Source organism: Ornithorhynchus anatinus, chromosome 4, assembly GCF_004115215.2.
Source record: "Ornithorhynchus anatinus isolate Pmale09 chromosome 4, mOrnAna1.pri.v4, whole genome shotgun sequence".
In the NCBI taxonomy this organism is placed as follows: Eukaryota; Metazoa; Chordata; class Mammalia; order Monotremata; family Ornithorhynchidae; genus Ornithorhynchus; species Ornithorhynchus anatinus.
This window is the reverse complement of record NC_041731.1, coordinates 5,413,029-5,429,923: the sequence shown is the minus strand read 5'-3', so window position 1 is coordinate 5,429,923 and position 16,895 is coordinate 5,413,029. Positions and strand designations below refer to the sequence as shown.

The window sequence follows — 16,895 nt, the reverse complement described above, 5'->3', positions numbered from 1 at the left end:
GTTAATCACATTGTAAATTTGCCCTTTGTTTAGACTTCATTTAAAAAGAGCCAGAAGCATCAATTTTCTTGTGGCTTCACATTGAAAGCATCCTTATCTGCCTCATCACAGGCCACCTTAAGAGTAATAAATTTGGCAGAGTGCTTTAGGAAACCTCCAGCCATAAAATGCTTCTTGGGTGTTTTCCACCAGAAACTTGTGGCATCTTTGTGTACACTACATCTCCCCACTGTGAGGTTCCACAGCCAAGCTGTGATCCAGTGCTTAGAACAGTGCTTGGCACATAGTAAGCACTTAACAAATACCATAATTATTATTATTATCAGCTTCAAGAAAAATCCCCAGATTTGAAGCCTCCATCAATTTTTAGCTAGGTTGATTCACTCTGTCCTGAAGCTAAACAGGAATTTAATGAATTCCAGAGACCTCATTGTCCATTACCTCATTTCCTGAGTTTACTGTCCTCAGTGCCATATTTGATACCATTAAAAAGCACCACTGTGAAAGAGAGCTATAAGCAATTTGGCAGCAAACGGAACTTGTAATTACTTAATGTAATAATATTTCTGTTCTTGCTTTAGCAGTTGAATGGATATCGTATTCTGCACATGCTTCTGTATATATATGTGCCTCACATTCTTGACTTTAAATCAGATATCACTTTCTAAATCCTTTTGAAACAGCAAAAAAGTGATTTTTTTTCTCATTTTGGGCCTTTTTGTCTACGGGAGACACAACTTCTATAGTAGGGGGCAGGGAGCAGTTCTGTTAAACCTGATCAAGTGCAATCTAGAACTGAAATTTGCAATGAAGATAGCAGCAGAGGGGAGTTCTCTTTTTCCTTTAATATCAGGAGTTGCAGGGATAAACAAATGCCCAAACCCAGAATTTAGTGAAGGGAAGAAAGGCATTTTGCTTCTACTCTATTGAGATGGAGATGTTTGGTGGGAGAAGTAATGTGAAAGAGAATAGGCATAGTTATTTCTGAGATGCTTTCAGTGCCATTTCTATTTCACCAAATGTGAATGAATTGGTTTCACCTAAGAACTAGGTATTTTCAAGGAAGTTGGAGCCCTGGGGGATTCCCTTTGCAGAACCTCTCCAAATGATATATAAGACGATGATGGATTCCCCAGGGAGGAATGATGGATGAGTTTCATTCCTGAGATGTCACGACTGAGGATTGGCACAGAGAAATTCATTTTAGTGCCAGTGACTCATTTTGTCACTCCTGCTCTTTCTGGGGCACCGAGTGCCACAAGCAAGTAGTCAGGCAGGGATACCACACATTACAGTGTGCATGTTCAGTCTTCACCCACATTAGAGAAGCGCCTTGGGCTAGTGGAAGGAGCATGGGCCTGGGAGTCAAGAGGATCAGGGATCTAATCCTGGCGCTGCTATGTGCTTGCTCTGTGACTTTGGACAAGTCACTTAACTTTTCCATGCCTTAGTTTACTCAACTGAAAAAGGGAGGTTAAATACCTGTCCTCTTCGTATTTAGACTGTGGGGGCAGGGACTTTGTCCAACCTGATTAACTTGTATATACCCTAGCATTTAGAACAGTGTCTGCCACATCGTAAGCACTTAACAAAGACCGTAATAATAATAACATAACGTATCTATAGGCAGAATAGGGACCAACATACAGGGTTTTTAAATAGTTTTTATTAAGCATTTACTATATGCCAGGCACTGTACTAAGATCTGGGGTACATACAAGTTAATTGGGTTGGACACGGTCCCTGTCCCACATGGTTCTCACAGTCTTAATCCCCATTTTGCAGTAGAGGTAACTAAGGCACAGAGAAGTTAAGTGACTTGCCCAAGATCACACAGCAGACAAGTGGCAGAGGTAGGATTAGAACCCAGGTCATTCTGACTTTCAGTCCCATGCTCTATTCACTAGGCCATGCTGCTTCTCTGAAAGAAGCCTAGAGATCATTTGGATGCCTTGTTTTGTCTAGTAAAATTATCACTATTGTTTATTGAGAGCAAAATGGGCCCATTTGACTTTTACCTCTTTTAACCCTTCTTTATTTCCTTCTGGTGGATGCTCTTGAGAGCACTGAAATGGCCCAAAGGGAAAAACCTATTATTTGTTCATGGTATTTGTCAGTTGTTTACTGTGTGTCAGTCACTGTTCTAAGCACTTGCTATCAGGTCAGACATAGTTGATGTCCCACAAGAGGCTCACCATCTTAATCCCCATTTTACAAATGAGGCAATTGAGAAGTGAAATGACCTGCCCTAGGTCACACAGAAGACAAGGGGTGAAGCCGGGATTAGAACATTAATAATCCACCTGCTGGTTAATAAATAACTAATTAAGAGTGAATACTAATTAAAATGTTCAAAGCTACACTATGGTTTGTAAGGATGTGTGGGTTATGAATGAATTTTTCTAGTCATAGTATTGAATTAATGAAGTTTCTGAAGGTAGTGGGATAAGGATCTAACCAGAACATGGTGTAACATTACGTAAATTGCACTGGCCTGTTGGAAATTAGTCACGTTATTGATCTACATGTTTTTGCTCTTTCCCTAGTAATATTAGCGTCTATGCTCAATGTCCATTTGAAAGACTCTGTTTTGAAATGCAGCTAATTCATTTATTCCTGAAGTTGATCTTGTAATAAATACTAGTATTTACAGAAGCAATTAGGACGATCTTCAGTGCTTTAATTTTAAGATAGTCTTTATGAATCATTATTTCTCATGTGCTGCCTTGTCTTTGTAAAAGCAGGCTCATTAAAAAAAAATCAAGGAATGGAGATATTTAGGACAGTGCACATTTGTGAAACTATCGTATGTTTTGTGTATCTTGCAGCTGGCCAAGAATTTAGGAAACAATAGTTTTAATGAAATCATGGAAGGGAATTTACCCAGTCCCTCACCAAAGCCCTCTCCTTCAAGTGATATGTAAGTAATTTTCAAATTTAATCTGGGTTTTTTTTGTTTTTTTTACTTGTTACTTGAGGTTAATATGGGGTTTTTACTTTGAGATTAATATGGAAGAAGCAGTTTGGCTAAGTAAGAAAAAATATGTTTGTTGTACATATGCGTGTAGTTTTGAATGTGAATTTTTTTTTTTGTATCCAGATGCATTTATTCATTTTTATAGATTCTTGCAACATCAGAAACAGATAAGAAATTCTTATGGAAGTCCTCACCTGTAATCCCAGTGCATCCCACAAGTTATACCAAGTTGTATATGAGTTATGTCATTGCATAGAATTCATCCAGCATAGTAAGCAGCTTGACCTAGTGGAAAGAGCGAGAGCCTGGGAGTCAGAGGACCTGGGCTTTAATCCTGGCTGTGCCACTTGTCTGCTGTGTCACCTTGGGCAAATCACTCTACTTCTCTGTGCCTCACTTACCTTATTTGAAAAAGACTGAGTTTCGTGGGGGACAGGGACTGTATCTGACCTGATTTATCGTGTATCTACTCCAGCACTTACTTCACTGCTTGACATGTTGTAAACACTTAACACATACTATTTTTAAAGATAAAAGAGACAAGGGATGTCTTCTTCCTGGCCTTTCCTAACAGCCCTCAGAGTTCCCTTTCTTAAAGAGTTTCTTGGGGTCTTTGAGCATTTCTTGATGGGTAGTTGTCATCAAGAAAGGCCAAAACACCGATTCTTCTGACTACTTGGGACTCTAGATAAAGTTGTTGTAGCTACAGACCAGTCATAGCAACAGTAGGATGGACATTTCAGGTCCATCTTGCCTCTGCTTTGGGGGTGATGGTAGCTGTCTTGGAAACTGGTCAGAGTTGGATGCTGAGATTGACCCTCTAAGGAGACTACAGTGATGTCATTTTCAGGTGTCTGAGTAAGTGTTAATTTGCATGTCCACTCTTCTTTTGAATAGAAATGATGTACACTAGTTCATATTGCAACCTACACTTGTAAATGCAGCAAAAAGCAAATTTGTGCTTCAGGTTTTCTGAATACATTATTGCAATTGGAAAGACAATATGAATAATTATTAATAATATGGATAATTAGTATAATGAAAAGTGTTATGGGGCTGAAAGTACCAGGAGTATTGCAACCAAAGAGCCTGTATTAAAAGCTGTAAGAGGAGAAGCAGATTTCCTGTGACTTGTGCCTTCAGTGAGTTTATGACATTGACACATCTGAGCGACCCCTGGAAAGGAGGAAGAGGTGAAGGGTGATGATGGATGAGTGCCTGAAGGTTTTCTGGAGTACACCTCAGTCTCCCAGGGGTTCAAGACAGGTTACAGCTTGCTGGGTGCTGAAAGAAAGAAACCAAGAAAGAAAGTAGGCCCAGAACCAGATTGGACCCTTGGTCAGAAATAGAGGCATACCAGTAATGGAAAGGTAATGTTAATTATTGTCATCATCATCAGTGTCATTTATTTTGTGCAGAATACTGTACTAAGTGCGTAAGAGAATACAGTACAGCAGAGCTGGGAGACACATTCCCACCACAACAAGCTTACAGTCTAGAGGGGGAATTGTAACTTCTTATTATAACTTAGTAATTATGAGAACTCATTCTTCAAGGTGTGGACAAAGCTCGATTTTGTGTCATATGTTTGGGTTTGGGAGTTAGTAAGGTCTCACCGAGAAGTCATTTTATGATTACATAGCCAATGCTCCTACTCTTCAGCAGGTAACTTCTCTTGCTCAAACCTTTGAATCCAGTTCTTTCATTTTATTTTAGGACTGCACGGAAAGAATATATCACTGCAAAATATGTAGATCATAAATTTTCCAGAAAGACCTGTTCATCTTCCACTGCTAAATTGAATGAATTACTTGAGGCCATTCGATCGAAAGATTTACTTGCCCTACTTCAAGTCTATGCAGAAGGAGTAGAATTAATGGAACCTCTGCTGGAACCTGGACAGGTAAAGACCCTTGTTAAAATACAGAAAATAGCACTTTGTGAAAGAAGAGCTGTCCCTGGAGTGTGGTAGAAGCTGATAATTATTTGCCTTTCTTTCCACGCTGCAGGAGTCAGGGGAAACAGCTCTTCATTTAGCCGTCCGAACTGCCGATCATGCATCTCTCCATTTGGTTGACTTCCTTGTGCAAAACTGGTATGAATTGTTCCTGTATTATTAGAGAGTGTTGTTGTTATGTTGTTATGCAGAGAAACAGCGTGGCTCAGTGGAAAGAGCACGGAATTGGGAGTCGGGGGTTATGGGTTGGAATCCCCGCTCTGCCACTTGTCAGCTGTGTGACTGTGGGCAAGTCACTTAACTTCTCTGTGCCTCAGTTACCTCATCTGTAAAATGGGGATTAAGCCTGTGAGCCTCATGTGGGACACCTTAATTACCTTGTATACCCCAGCGCTTAGAACAGTGTTCTGCACATAGTAAGCACTTAATAAAAACCAACATTATTATTATTATTATCATTATTTTTATTGAATATCACTTGATGCAATGCCCAGTACTAAGCACTGGGGAAGTATGTAACAAGCAACTGACTCATTCTGTACCTCAAGGATCTTAGAGTCTAATACACCCATAAAAGTATTTACCAACAGAGTAATCAAAATAATTGAATATACATTTGAATGAGTGTGTATTTATACATTAGTGTTGAGCATGATTTTAAGTACATAAGTGCTGGAGAATTACACTGTGTGAATTCTTTATTAATCAACTGCAGTAGCTTAGTAATTCAGGAGTAAAAGTACTGGTGTTAATCAATGTAACCTCTAATCTCTAAACTCGTTGTGAGCAGGGAGCATGTCCACCAACTGTGCTATAGTTTACTCTCCCAAGTGCTTTAGTATAGTGCTCTGCACACAGTAAGCGCTCAATAAATACAGTTGATTTTTTGAAGACGTCTTGTGTGCAGAGCTCTGTACTAAGCACTTGAGAGAGTACAATAGAGTAGGTAGGTTCAATCCCTGCCCTAAAAGAGCTTACAACTTTAGCAGGGAAAACAGAGATTAATATTAATTACCAGTAGGAGAAGCAGCAGAATGTATGGATATGTACATAAGTGCTGTGGAGGGTATTTGGTCTTGTGGTATTTTGGAAGCATAATGTGTAAAGAGCATAGGACTGGGAGTCTGAGGACCAGGGATCTAATCCTGACTCTGTCACTTGCCCAGTGCTGTGTGACCGTGGGCAGGTCTCTTTAACTTCTCTGTGCCTCAGTTTCCTCATCTGTAAAATGGAGATTTACTGTGTGTTCTCCCTCTTCTTAGACTGTGAGCTCTTAGGAGGACAAGGATCATGTTCTGCCATGTATTGTGTCTACCCTATTGCTTTACCATCAATCAATCAATCAATCAAAAATATTTATTGAGTGCTTACTGTGTGCAGAACATTGTACTAAATTCTTAATATGTGCCATTATTTTCTTTCTTATTATTTAAATCTTTTGAATACTTTCTATTCTTTCCTCATTGCCAGTGGGAACTTAGATAAACAGACTGCTTTGGGAAATACAGTTTTGCACTACTGCAGCATGTATAACAAGCCTGAATGTTTGAAACTCCTTCTGAGGGGCAAACCAACTGTTGATATAGGTAAGAATGCATCCCATCACTTTACTGGAAAGATTTGTTGTTTAGGAAGCAAAATGAGAGAATCTCGAAAGTTTTCTATTTTAGTTGTAATTATGTGGTGCTTCATTTTCTTTAAAAGTGGTTTGGGGAAAAAAATTACAAGTGTAATAAACTTTTTTGTCATTTTTAGTAAATCAACTTGGAGAAACAGCGCTGGACACAGCAAAGAGACTGAAAACCACTCAGTGTGAAGATTTGGTAAGAAAGAAATGAGGCTGGCAGATTTATTGAGGTTCACTCATCACGTTTATTGTATTAAGTAGCCGAACATACACCTCCCAACCTACACTGTAGAGGTCAAAACCTTTCTTCATTACAAGTTTGGATATCTAGGTTTAATACTAATCATGGCATTAAGTGCTGGGGCAGATACAGGGTTATGAAATCAGACACAAATCGTGTCCCACACAAGACTTACAGTCTTAAAGATAGGGAGAGGCTGGCATCTTATCCCCATTGTACAGATGAGGAAATTGAAGCCCAGAGAGGTTATGTGAGTTGCCTAAGGATACCCAGAAGTCCAGTGGCAGAGTTAGGACTAGAACTGAGGTCTCCTGAATCCAGGCTCCTTTTCCATTAGCGCGTACTAGTTTTCTAAAGGCATCTTTTAAAAACATTCCCTAGTAGTATTAATCAGTCAATCGGTCTTATTTATTGAGCACTCACAGTGTTCAGAGCACTGTACTAAGTGCTCGGGAGAGTACTTGAGAGAGTTGGTAGACACATTCCCTGCCCACAACGAGTTAGTAGTCCTATTACAAATGGCTCACACCTTAATGCAAATTAGTGAGGGTTTGCTTTATCGCACTTTTCATCATGGAAAAACTGTGATTGAAATTTTAAAATGTTTTGCATAATATTACCAGCAATCACTTTCCAATTCCCTTCCTGCGTGGTGTAACAGTCAGTAACCCGAGCTTTGTGTCCAACGGTTCCTCCTTCACTGCTTCTGCCCCAGTCTCATTTGGGGGTTTGGGAGTCTTGAGGTTGTAGTGAGAGAGAATGTGTGGATGTGTAAGGTTAAGAGCCATGTCATTTTGTTCTCTTCAGCTCTCTCAGGCCAAGGCAGGAAAGTTAAATCCACACGTCCACGTGGAGTATGAATGGAATCTTCGACAGGAGGAGATGGATGAGAGCGATGATGATCTGGATGACAAGGTTGGTTGGACCCCTGATGGTAGATTTCCTTTGCCCCTCAAATTTCCCCTTGTACTGGAATGTCATAAAGGCCAGAACATAAAATGTGAACTATTTTAGGCTTTTTATTTCCTTTCCTTTTAGTCTTCTTTTTTGGCAGGGTAGGGGAAAAGAAGGGATAAAATAGAATTTTCATTTTGGCCACCGTTTGAAAGTGATGTTTATGTGTTGGCCTTTTTGGTCTCTCAGTGAACCTAGAGATAAGGTTAGCAAGAACACTACCTCGGTTGGAGATTTTTTAAATTCAGTTATTATCCGTCAATTATGCTGTCATTCAAAGTAACCCAGATCCATAGCGGCAGTACCTATGGGCAAGTCACTTCACTTCTCTGTGCCTCAGTTCCCTCATCTGTAAAATGGGGATTAAGACTGTGAGCCCCACGTGGGACAACCTGATTCCCCTATGTCTACCCCAGCGCTTAGAACAGTGCTCGGCACATAGTAAGCGCTTAACAAATACCAACATTATTATTATTATTACCTGAGGAAACTAGTCTGTACAGAAAAGCATCAGATTGCTGGTGATTTTGATAATTTTTAAAATTAATTTTTATTTCAGTATTAAATGGTTACCAAATGTCCAGCACTGTACTAATCACTGGAGTAGATGCAAGATGATCAGATTGGAAGTCTCAACTGCAGACAGGAATCACTTCCTAAGAGATAGGGAGAACATTCTTAATATATTGTCTTTAGACTAATGAAGCTCGGTTCCACAAAGCCCTCATTGCTAGGGCACTGGTGAGTGTGAGATGGAATTACTGAAATGTCCTAAGCTGGTAGGTCTTTGTAGCTGACCAGAGTTTGTTTTTTTTTTACAGCTCTGCCATATGAACTGAAGTTAATCCTTAACAATGACAACCACTATGGCTTTATTATTATTAAAATTTATTGATAATAATTATTAACACTAGGTACTTACTCTGGGCCAAGGACCATATTAAGCACTGGGTAGATATATTCAAATCAGTCTTGAGGGAGGTTGAATGGTTTACCCCACTCTAAGATGAGGAACATGAGGTACTGAGAAATTAAGTGACTTGTCCAAGGTCACATAACAGGTAAATGACAGACCAGTGGCTAGATTCAGGTGCTCCTGACACCAAGTGTACAGACCAAGTGTAGGGCGTGTGAGTGTGACATCCCCCATGTTAAGGTTTCATAAATGAGTTACTAGTTTCCCCCCATTGCTCCGTAGCCCAGTCCAATCAAGAAAGAACGTTCTCCAAGGCCCCAGAGCTTCTGCCATTCTTCCAGTATCTCCCCACAAGACAAGCTGACGCTGCCTGGATTCAGTACTCCAAGGGATAAGCAGAGACTCTCCCACGGAACCTTCAGCAGTCAGATCTTTGCCTCCACCAGCACAGACTCCCCAACATCGCCGACAAATGATGCTCCACCTCTGCCCCCCAGGAATGCTGGAAAAGGTAACTGCTCTGATGCGCCGTCTGCCTCTTGAAAGTTGTTACAGAAACTATAATCCAAAACATGATGTTCTCCTCGACTTTCATGCTTCCCACATCTCAAGACTTTTCCATTTTTCTCTCCAGCTTCCTGTGCACACCCATTTCCGAAACTGAACCCTTCCAGAGGCTAGAACCCTTCCCCACTGGAAGATATTTTAAGTTTCTCTGGGTACTAAGGCACCATTTGGAGAAATCTATCTCTGGTAGAGCCTACACAGTACCCTCTACCCCATAAATGTGGTTGGCCTCAGCTGCTGGCTCTGACCTTTCTTTTCTGGGAGTAATTTGTTCACCTTTGTTCACAGTCAAATCAGGAACGTAATAATCATGATTAGCTTGGAAGGCAGCTCAGCCATGCACCCAAACATAAATCTTCCTTCCTTCTCAATTGTGGCCATACCAGTCTAGCCCAGTTGTGATTGATTTGGTAACTTTGGACTGCCCCTAAAAAAACTGAGCAAATATTCTAGCCTTAAGTGCTAAGTTTAAAGTTTAGGATAAATTCTGAGAATTTCCTGCTCTAAAAAGAGAGTCTTTCCTCATCCCCTTGATAATCCTCAGGTATTTTATCGAGATTCAGTCAGTCGTATTTCTTGAGTGCTTAATAATAATAATAATGTTGGTATTTGTTAAGCGCTTACTATGTGCAGAGCACTGTTCTAAGCGCTGGGGAAGATACAGGGTCATCAGGTTCTCCCACGTGAGGCTCACAGTTACTCCCCATTTTACAGATGAGGTAACTGAGACACAGAGAAGTCAAGTAACTTGTCCACAGTCACACAACTGACAAGTGGCAGAGCTGGTTTCGAACCCTTGACCTCTCACTCCGAAGCCCGGTCTCTTTCCACTGAGCCACGCTGCTTCTCTACTTACTTGCTTACTGTGTGCAGAGTGCTGTACTGAGTGCTTGGAAGAATACAGTGTAACGGAGTTGGTAGACACAGTCCCTGTCCACAAAGAGCTCAGACAGTCATTCAGCAAAAAGTAGTGTTTATTGAGCTCCTATGGTGTGCATAGTACTCTACTAATTAGAAGGGCTTCAGTCTACTTGGGGAGACATACAGAAAGAAGAAGAGGAAAAGAAAGATGCAGATGAATAAGTGCCTAAATAGCAAGGGGGTGAGACTAGACTTTCTATCCCCAAACACCTAGGTATAACACCGAGTAATAATAATAGTAATTATGGTATTTGTCAAATACTTCATGCCAATCACTCTACTGAGAACTGGGGGAGAAAAAGATAATCAGGTTGGACATAATCAGTGTCCCACATGAGACTAAAAGTCTAGACAGAAGGGAGAACTGGTATTGAATCCCCATTTTACAGATAACTGAGGTCTAGTGACTTGCCCAAGATCTTACAGTAAGCCAGTAGTGGAACCAGGATTAGAACCCAGGACCTCTGACTCCCAGGCCTGTGGTCTTTCCATTAGGCCATGCTAGTTCTCTAGGTACCCCTTCCTTGTCTAGACATCCTGTGGATCATAATTTTGATAATCCCTAGGAAGCAATCACTTTCAAGGAGCCATTTCACATTTAAGATGATGTGTCTTATCCACTGATCCACAGGTTACCAAATCCCTGTGAAAATTGGCAAGGATCTTGATAACTGGGGCTTTAGACCATATTGTTTGAGAACAGTTGATGCTTTGTGGGCAAAAATTCTCACCTTTCTGAACATTTTGTCACATCCGTTTTGTACAAACAGAAGCACTGACATGAAAATACAGTCTCTTTTAGCACATTCTGTTTCTATAGCTCATTCTCCACTGGTAGTTGTCACCCTCTGTGACAACAAATATTTCCCCAGCAAATGGCTGGGGGTGCCGTGGTTATAGAGGATAATGACTTCAGGGAAGAAGAAACAGAAAAATAGAAAGGAATCAGTGAAATAGAATATCTGCTCTATAAAGAAATTTGTGGAAAGACATAAAGTTTAAAAAGATTTTTGTGGCGTTTCAGCCGTCTCATTAAAATTCAAGGAGTTGACCTTCATTAACGTCAATCTAAACCCAATTGTGCTGCACTGATTCATCATTCTGAGTCACAGGAATTCAAGGAAATTAAGAATCCAGAGGACAGAAGTAGATGATATGTAATGTTTTTTGGAGATTATTTTACAAAGAGGCATTTTACTAATTAACCATTTAAAGTTGAAAAAGAAGTTTCTGTGATTTGCCCAACACTACTGACTCTGATTCCTGTGCTCAAGGTAATGTAGCCTCTGAGCTGTTGTGGTTCTTCGGTCCCTCACTTTCTGGTTCTGATCAGTTTTGTGAGGGGCGGTCATTTGGTGAAGGTTTTCTCGGCTTCAGAGTTAGCTTTACCCTTGTGTACATCGATTCTCCTTCTGCTCTTGATTGCCAGGAAGTGGGATGTCTGCTTGGTGGACCATCTGCAGCAGAGCTGGTGGGGTTGCCTTGCTTTTCCACCATGATTCATCCACTGTGTCCATCAACACTTGACCCTCTCCAGATCCTCTGCCCAAGACCACCTGCATTCCTCCTCTCCAGGCCCCTCCCAACATCCAAGTTGATCCCGAAATCACCTTCCACCACTTCCCCCAGTGCCACACAAGCCACCTCCCTGTTTCGTAGCCCTTTTCCTCCTCCTTTTCAGTCTCCTCCGAACTCTGTTTCTCCTCTCAATTAATGCAGAAAAGAAAGGATTAATGCACATTTTTGGAAATGTGGTGAGACCAAAATCTTTTTAACCTGTATCTTCTACTGGGATAATTATGGGGCCGCTTCCTTAAAAGAATTAATTGCCAGCAGAAACAAATGTTTTGATTTCCTTTAAAAAAATCACCCCAAGCCACTGCTGCCCCCCCCCCCCCCCCAGCCCCCTTTCTGTAATTTCAAGCCTTAGGAGCAGAGTTCAGCTGGATTTAAAGAATCAAGACGGCAGAAATTTTGCAGACAGATTTTTATCCAAGAGCCTGTTTTCACAATTGTCCCCCTCCTCTGTTAGCAAGATTGCGTAAGTGTTCCGCATTCCATTGCCTTAGCTTTCATGCTAGTTAAATGGATTTTTTTTTGAAAGCGATGGGCAGGAAAAGAAGAAGAATCTCCCTAAATATGTGAAGGCGGACCAGGCTGGCATCAAAAGAGAGCAATTATGTGATTCATGCCTTACTTTGAAAATATTTTATACTGGCATCGTTATTCACATATTGATGGCTTTACAGTTTCCTGTTTTTTGTCACGAAGGAATTGACTGTTTCAGTAGCCCAGGCAGGCTTCCTGTGTGCTCTTTTTTTCCTGCGAATGGGCGTAGAATTTTGCCTGTTTGTATCAGTTTCCCTTAATTCCCTTTGAAATGCTGATGAATAAACTGTTCAGGCAGGCTTGTTGGCAAATAATGTTATCTTTGTATTTTGCATAGCATACTCAAGAGGAACCAGAGAAGCACTCGTATGAGTCACCTGATCTAGAGGCAAAAGGGCCAAGGAAATTTTGACTGTGCTCTTTGGCCTACACTAATATTCTGCAACACTTGAATAATTGTGAAAGCCACAACTGCCTAATTCCACCCATCTTGGTATTTTTCTCTATCAGCCATCCCTGAATTTTATTGTGCTGAGAAAAATGCCTAAAGAAAGAAATGTAGAAAACAAACTGTGAAGTATGTTTCTAGAGTTCAGATTATTTTTAATAGTCACTTTTTTAAAGGACCGAAACAGGAAGATTTTTCAGTAACCTCTCCGGGGACTTCAGAAGAAGCTGTATCAGTTTCAGTTGATAACCTACAAGACACTGTGCTTTAATGTAAAATCTGTAACTTTCAAAATATTTTAGGATGGCCTTTATTCTAAACTATTCTAATTAGTTTTAAATACTCCCCCAATCTAGAAGCAGCATACCCTAATGGAAAGAGCATCGACCTGGGAGTCAAAGGGCCTGGGTTCTAATCCCAGCTCCACTACCTATGCTGTGTGACCATGAGCAAGTCAGTTTATTTCTCTGTGCCTCGGTTTCCTCATCTGTAAAATGGGGATTCAATAACTGTTCTTCTCCTGTCTAGACTGTGTGTCCCACGTGGGATAGGGACTGTGTCCAACCTGATTGACTTGTATCTACTCCAGTGCTTAGTACGGTGCTTGGTGCATAGTAAGCACTTACCAAATATCACAATTATTATGTGCAAAACACTGTGCAAAGTGGTAGAAGATATACAAGTTAATCATTATTATTATTATTAATAGTAAGAAGTACTTCATTCAGTTGTATTTATTGAGTGCTTACTCTGTGCAGAGCACTGTACTAAGTGCTTGGAAAGTACAGTTTAGCAACAGATAGAGACAGCCCCTACCCAACAACGGGCTCACAGTCTAGAAGGGGAGAGACAGAGAACAAAACAAGTAGACAGGCATCAATAGCATCAAAATAAATAAGTACTGTGCTACATAAGGTACTCAGTAAATACTTTTCATTGAATAACAGATAGACCTTGTCCCAGTCATGAGGGCAAGACAGGAGCCACAGTTGTGTGCATCTCTGTCGAGGAGTGTACCTAAACACAAACTGGTCTATTGTTCATAATTATCATGCCCCTAACACTTCAGCCTGTTTCTGCTTAATTTATTCTAGGCCCCAAAAGTTCCTTTTTAAACTCCATGGAAGAGTGAATTAAATTTCAGGTAGTGGCTAGAGTCTCTGAAGACTCTCATGACTGGTCCATGGTAGAGCCAGGATTACACCCCAAGTGCCCTGGCTCCCAGGCCTGAGTCTTTCCACTAGGCCATGCTGCTTGCTCATTGTTAAAAGGTGAATATGTGTATGATCTTTATAAAACATCAGTTTTAGTGATTTGCTTTTGAAGATGCAGTTGAGCGCTTATTCCACTGTTTTAAATCGGAGTGATGACATTTCACGTGGCATGTTCTGAGTTTTGTAAGGGAGACTGATGAATTGTGCAAAATCACTAGGTGGAGGAACTCATCCATTGAGGCAGGAGAGGGACTACAAGCTGTGAATGATCAATAAACATGCTTCTCAGAGTTGTGAAAAATTGAAATACTTTTCCTGTCGGCAGTCATTAACAATGGTGTATTACTTTCCTTCCAGTACCTGTTCTTCCATTGGTGCTGCCGTATCTCTCATTCTGTGGTAAAAATGCATACATACTTTAGTGTTTCTTCTAGACGGTGACAGCAGCTTTGCATGTGGTGGCTGGTATACAAACTAACTCATAGATTCTGCACTAATTTGCCTAAAAGCCAAACTCTGTCAAACTTGGTCACCGCAGGCTTTTTAACTCTTTTAAATTAACCATAAGCGTTTATTTTTCTGGCTGGTAGTAGGGATGAATGAATTTAGTTTCTGACTGATTATGTAAATTGTTGTAAGCCAATATGAGCAGTTAAGGGGATTTCTCAATTTCGTTTCTGTGTTATTATTTTATTATTCCGTTAAAGAGAATTAGACAGTGCTGACCACTTAGTTGATTTGGCCTGGTGGCTTCCCAAAGATAAATATTTGACTCAAAGCCCAGGCACTTCTGCCAGAACATGGCATGTGAAGCAAAGGAGGACTAGGGGAATGCAGTGTTTTTACGCCAAGGTGAATTGGCTTACTGTGTGCTAAGCACTGTGCGGAAGAAGGCAGTGGTAAACCATTTCCATATCTTTACCAAGAAAACTCTATGGTATAATACATACCAGAAAGACTTTATGACAGAAGACGAGTCATTTTAAAGAGGATGTGTCAATGGAGTCACTGTGGGTCGGAAACGACTCGATGGCATTTGAAGAAGCATTGGGATAGGTTTGATCTGATCAGATGCAGTCCTTCTCCCACACTGGGCTCACAGCCTAAAAGGCCTCACCCCTCTGTGGAGGAGAGAGCAGCGTGACTGTTTGTAATAATCTGGAAATGGTTTCTCATTAACTTGAGCTTTTGGTAAATTTGCTGCTAGACAGTGTTTCAGAATTCATCAAAATTCGCAATACTTGTGCACTTGGATCACAAGGCCACTTGGTGGTGGTAGGGTGAAACATTTAGAAAAACCCGCACTGACTTCACATTTGCTCTTGGGGAACCTGGAGTGGTGAATGGCATCTTGATAGTAACGTTTCTTTCGGCCTAATGTACAAAACACACAGATTGCTCCTCTTTTCTACCTCCTATAGCTTTCAAGGTGATATGAGAAATAACAGCAATTCTTGTTACTCTGACTGCAGATTGTTTCCCAGCCCAAAGTAGTACTCAGGAAAATACAGGGAAGGCCTCAGTGGCACGGAATTATTAGATCTAATTGCAGGTTTTATTCTGCTTCGCTACAAGTCTTCAATCTCTCAATCATTCAATGGTATTTATTGAGTGCTTACTGTACTAAGTATGGTACTGTGCTAAGCACTTGGGAGAGAACAGTGTAACAGAGTTGATTGGCACATTCCCTGTCCATAAAGAATTTACAATCTAGAAGGGGAGATAGACATTAAAATAAATTACAGATATATACATAAGTGCTGTGGGGCTGAGGATGGGATGAATAAAAGGTACACATTCAAGAGGAAGGGCAACCCAGAAATTAGAGGGAATAGGGGAATTGAGGGTTTAGGGAAGACCTTTTGGAAGAGATGTAAATTATATTATTTTATTAATAATAATAGTAGTAATAAACTCAACCAAACTGAGTTTTCATTCATTTTTTTTTCCCTTCAAAATAGAAAGAAATTCAAATGTAAGTAAGAATTTCTGTTTATTCCTAGAATCAAAATGTCATTGAATGATATCTAATGTAATGAAATATTGACACACAAAATCTTATCATTGGTGTCATGAAGCCTGTATTAAACCAAGAAAGAGGACTAGGCTACTTGAGCTTTTTTATTTTAAATTCACAAGTAAAAATCTCTTTTAGCCTTTTGAAATGACCACATACATATTATGCTATACTGATTTTGTGGTGTGATTTTCTTTTCTCTATTTGCTTTGTAAGTATCAGGAACTGTGTGTCCTCTATGAAGTCAAGAACAACAGCTAGTCTTATAGAATGTCCCTAAAATCAGAATCTAAAAGTGTGGCGTTTGATGGCAATATCTTATTGGATTAATCCAGTAGAGTGAGATAAAGCCTACTTGATGGTTTTCGCTAGGAACAATCGCTCTTTGCAAATGCTTGAAAGCTGTAAAAATAATAATAATGCTGGTAATAGCATTAGCCAAAGGACTGTGCTAAGGGCAAGATAGAGCAAATGTAGCCCTGGTCCCACACGGGGCTCACAGACTTAGAGGTTGGTAGAAAAAGTACCTTAGCCCCATTTTACAGGTGAGGAAACTGAAATGCAGAAAGTTTAAATGATTTGCCTAGAGTTATCTAGCAGGTCAGTGGCAGAACCAGGACTAGAATCTGACTCCCAACCTTATGGTCTTTCCACTAGGATACGCTGTCACTAAGATAATATTTAAAAAGCAACCCTCCTTAATTGCTGAAAATATTAGGCCAGAGTCAATGCCATATGGAATTTAGCAGTGAGGTTTCACTGACTATCAGTCTCGTAACAAAATTGCAACCTTCCTCTAGAAGAAATTGGCCTCTTTCTTTTTTTAAACCAAGTCTTTCTTTTTTATCCTTTGAAAAATTGTACACAGTGCCTATTTTAGTATAAGTGCCTGCCAAACTAGGAGTAGAACAACCAAATGTATGCATATTTTAAGAAATATCCCCCTC

The 16,895-nt window shown here is 40.3% G+C and overlaps 1 protein-coding gene across 9 annotated transcripts in view; it reads left to right on the top strand.

Moving 5' to 3' along the window:
* The window catches only part of ASAP1 (ArfGAP with SH3 domain, ankyrin repeat and PH domain 1), a 200,101-nt gene that overhangs the window by 167,826 nt on the left and 15,380 nt on the right, over positions 1 to 16,895 (top strand). For 5 of the 9 annotated variants that reach the window (XM_029062436.2, XM_029062433.2, XM_029062431.2 and 2 more), the window contains 8 exons: positions 2,829 to 2,920; positions 4,694 to 4,880; positions 4,987 to 5,072; positions 6,405 to 6,520; positions 6,690 to 6,757; positions 7,610 to 7,717; positions 8,955 to 9,183; positions 14,289 to 14,330. In XM_029062436.2, coding sequence (XP_028918269.1) covers positions 2,829 to 2,920; positions 4,694 to 4,880; positions 4,987 to 5,072; positions 6,405 to 6,520; positions 6,690 to 6,757; positions 7,610 to 7,717; positions 8,955 to 9,183; positions 14,289 to 14,330 — 928 coding nt within the window. The remainder of the gene's footprint in view (positions 1 to 2,828; positions 2,921 to 4,693; positions 4,881 to 4,986; positions 5,073 to 6,404; positions 6,521 to 6,689; positions 6,758 to 7,609; positions 7,718 to 8,954; positions 9,184 to 14,288; positions 14,331 to 16,895) is intronic. The other 4 variants (XM_029062440.2, XM_029062435.2, XM_029062439.2 and 1 more) reach the window with 1 other exon arrangement.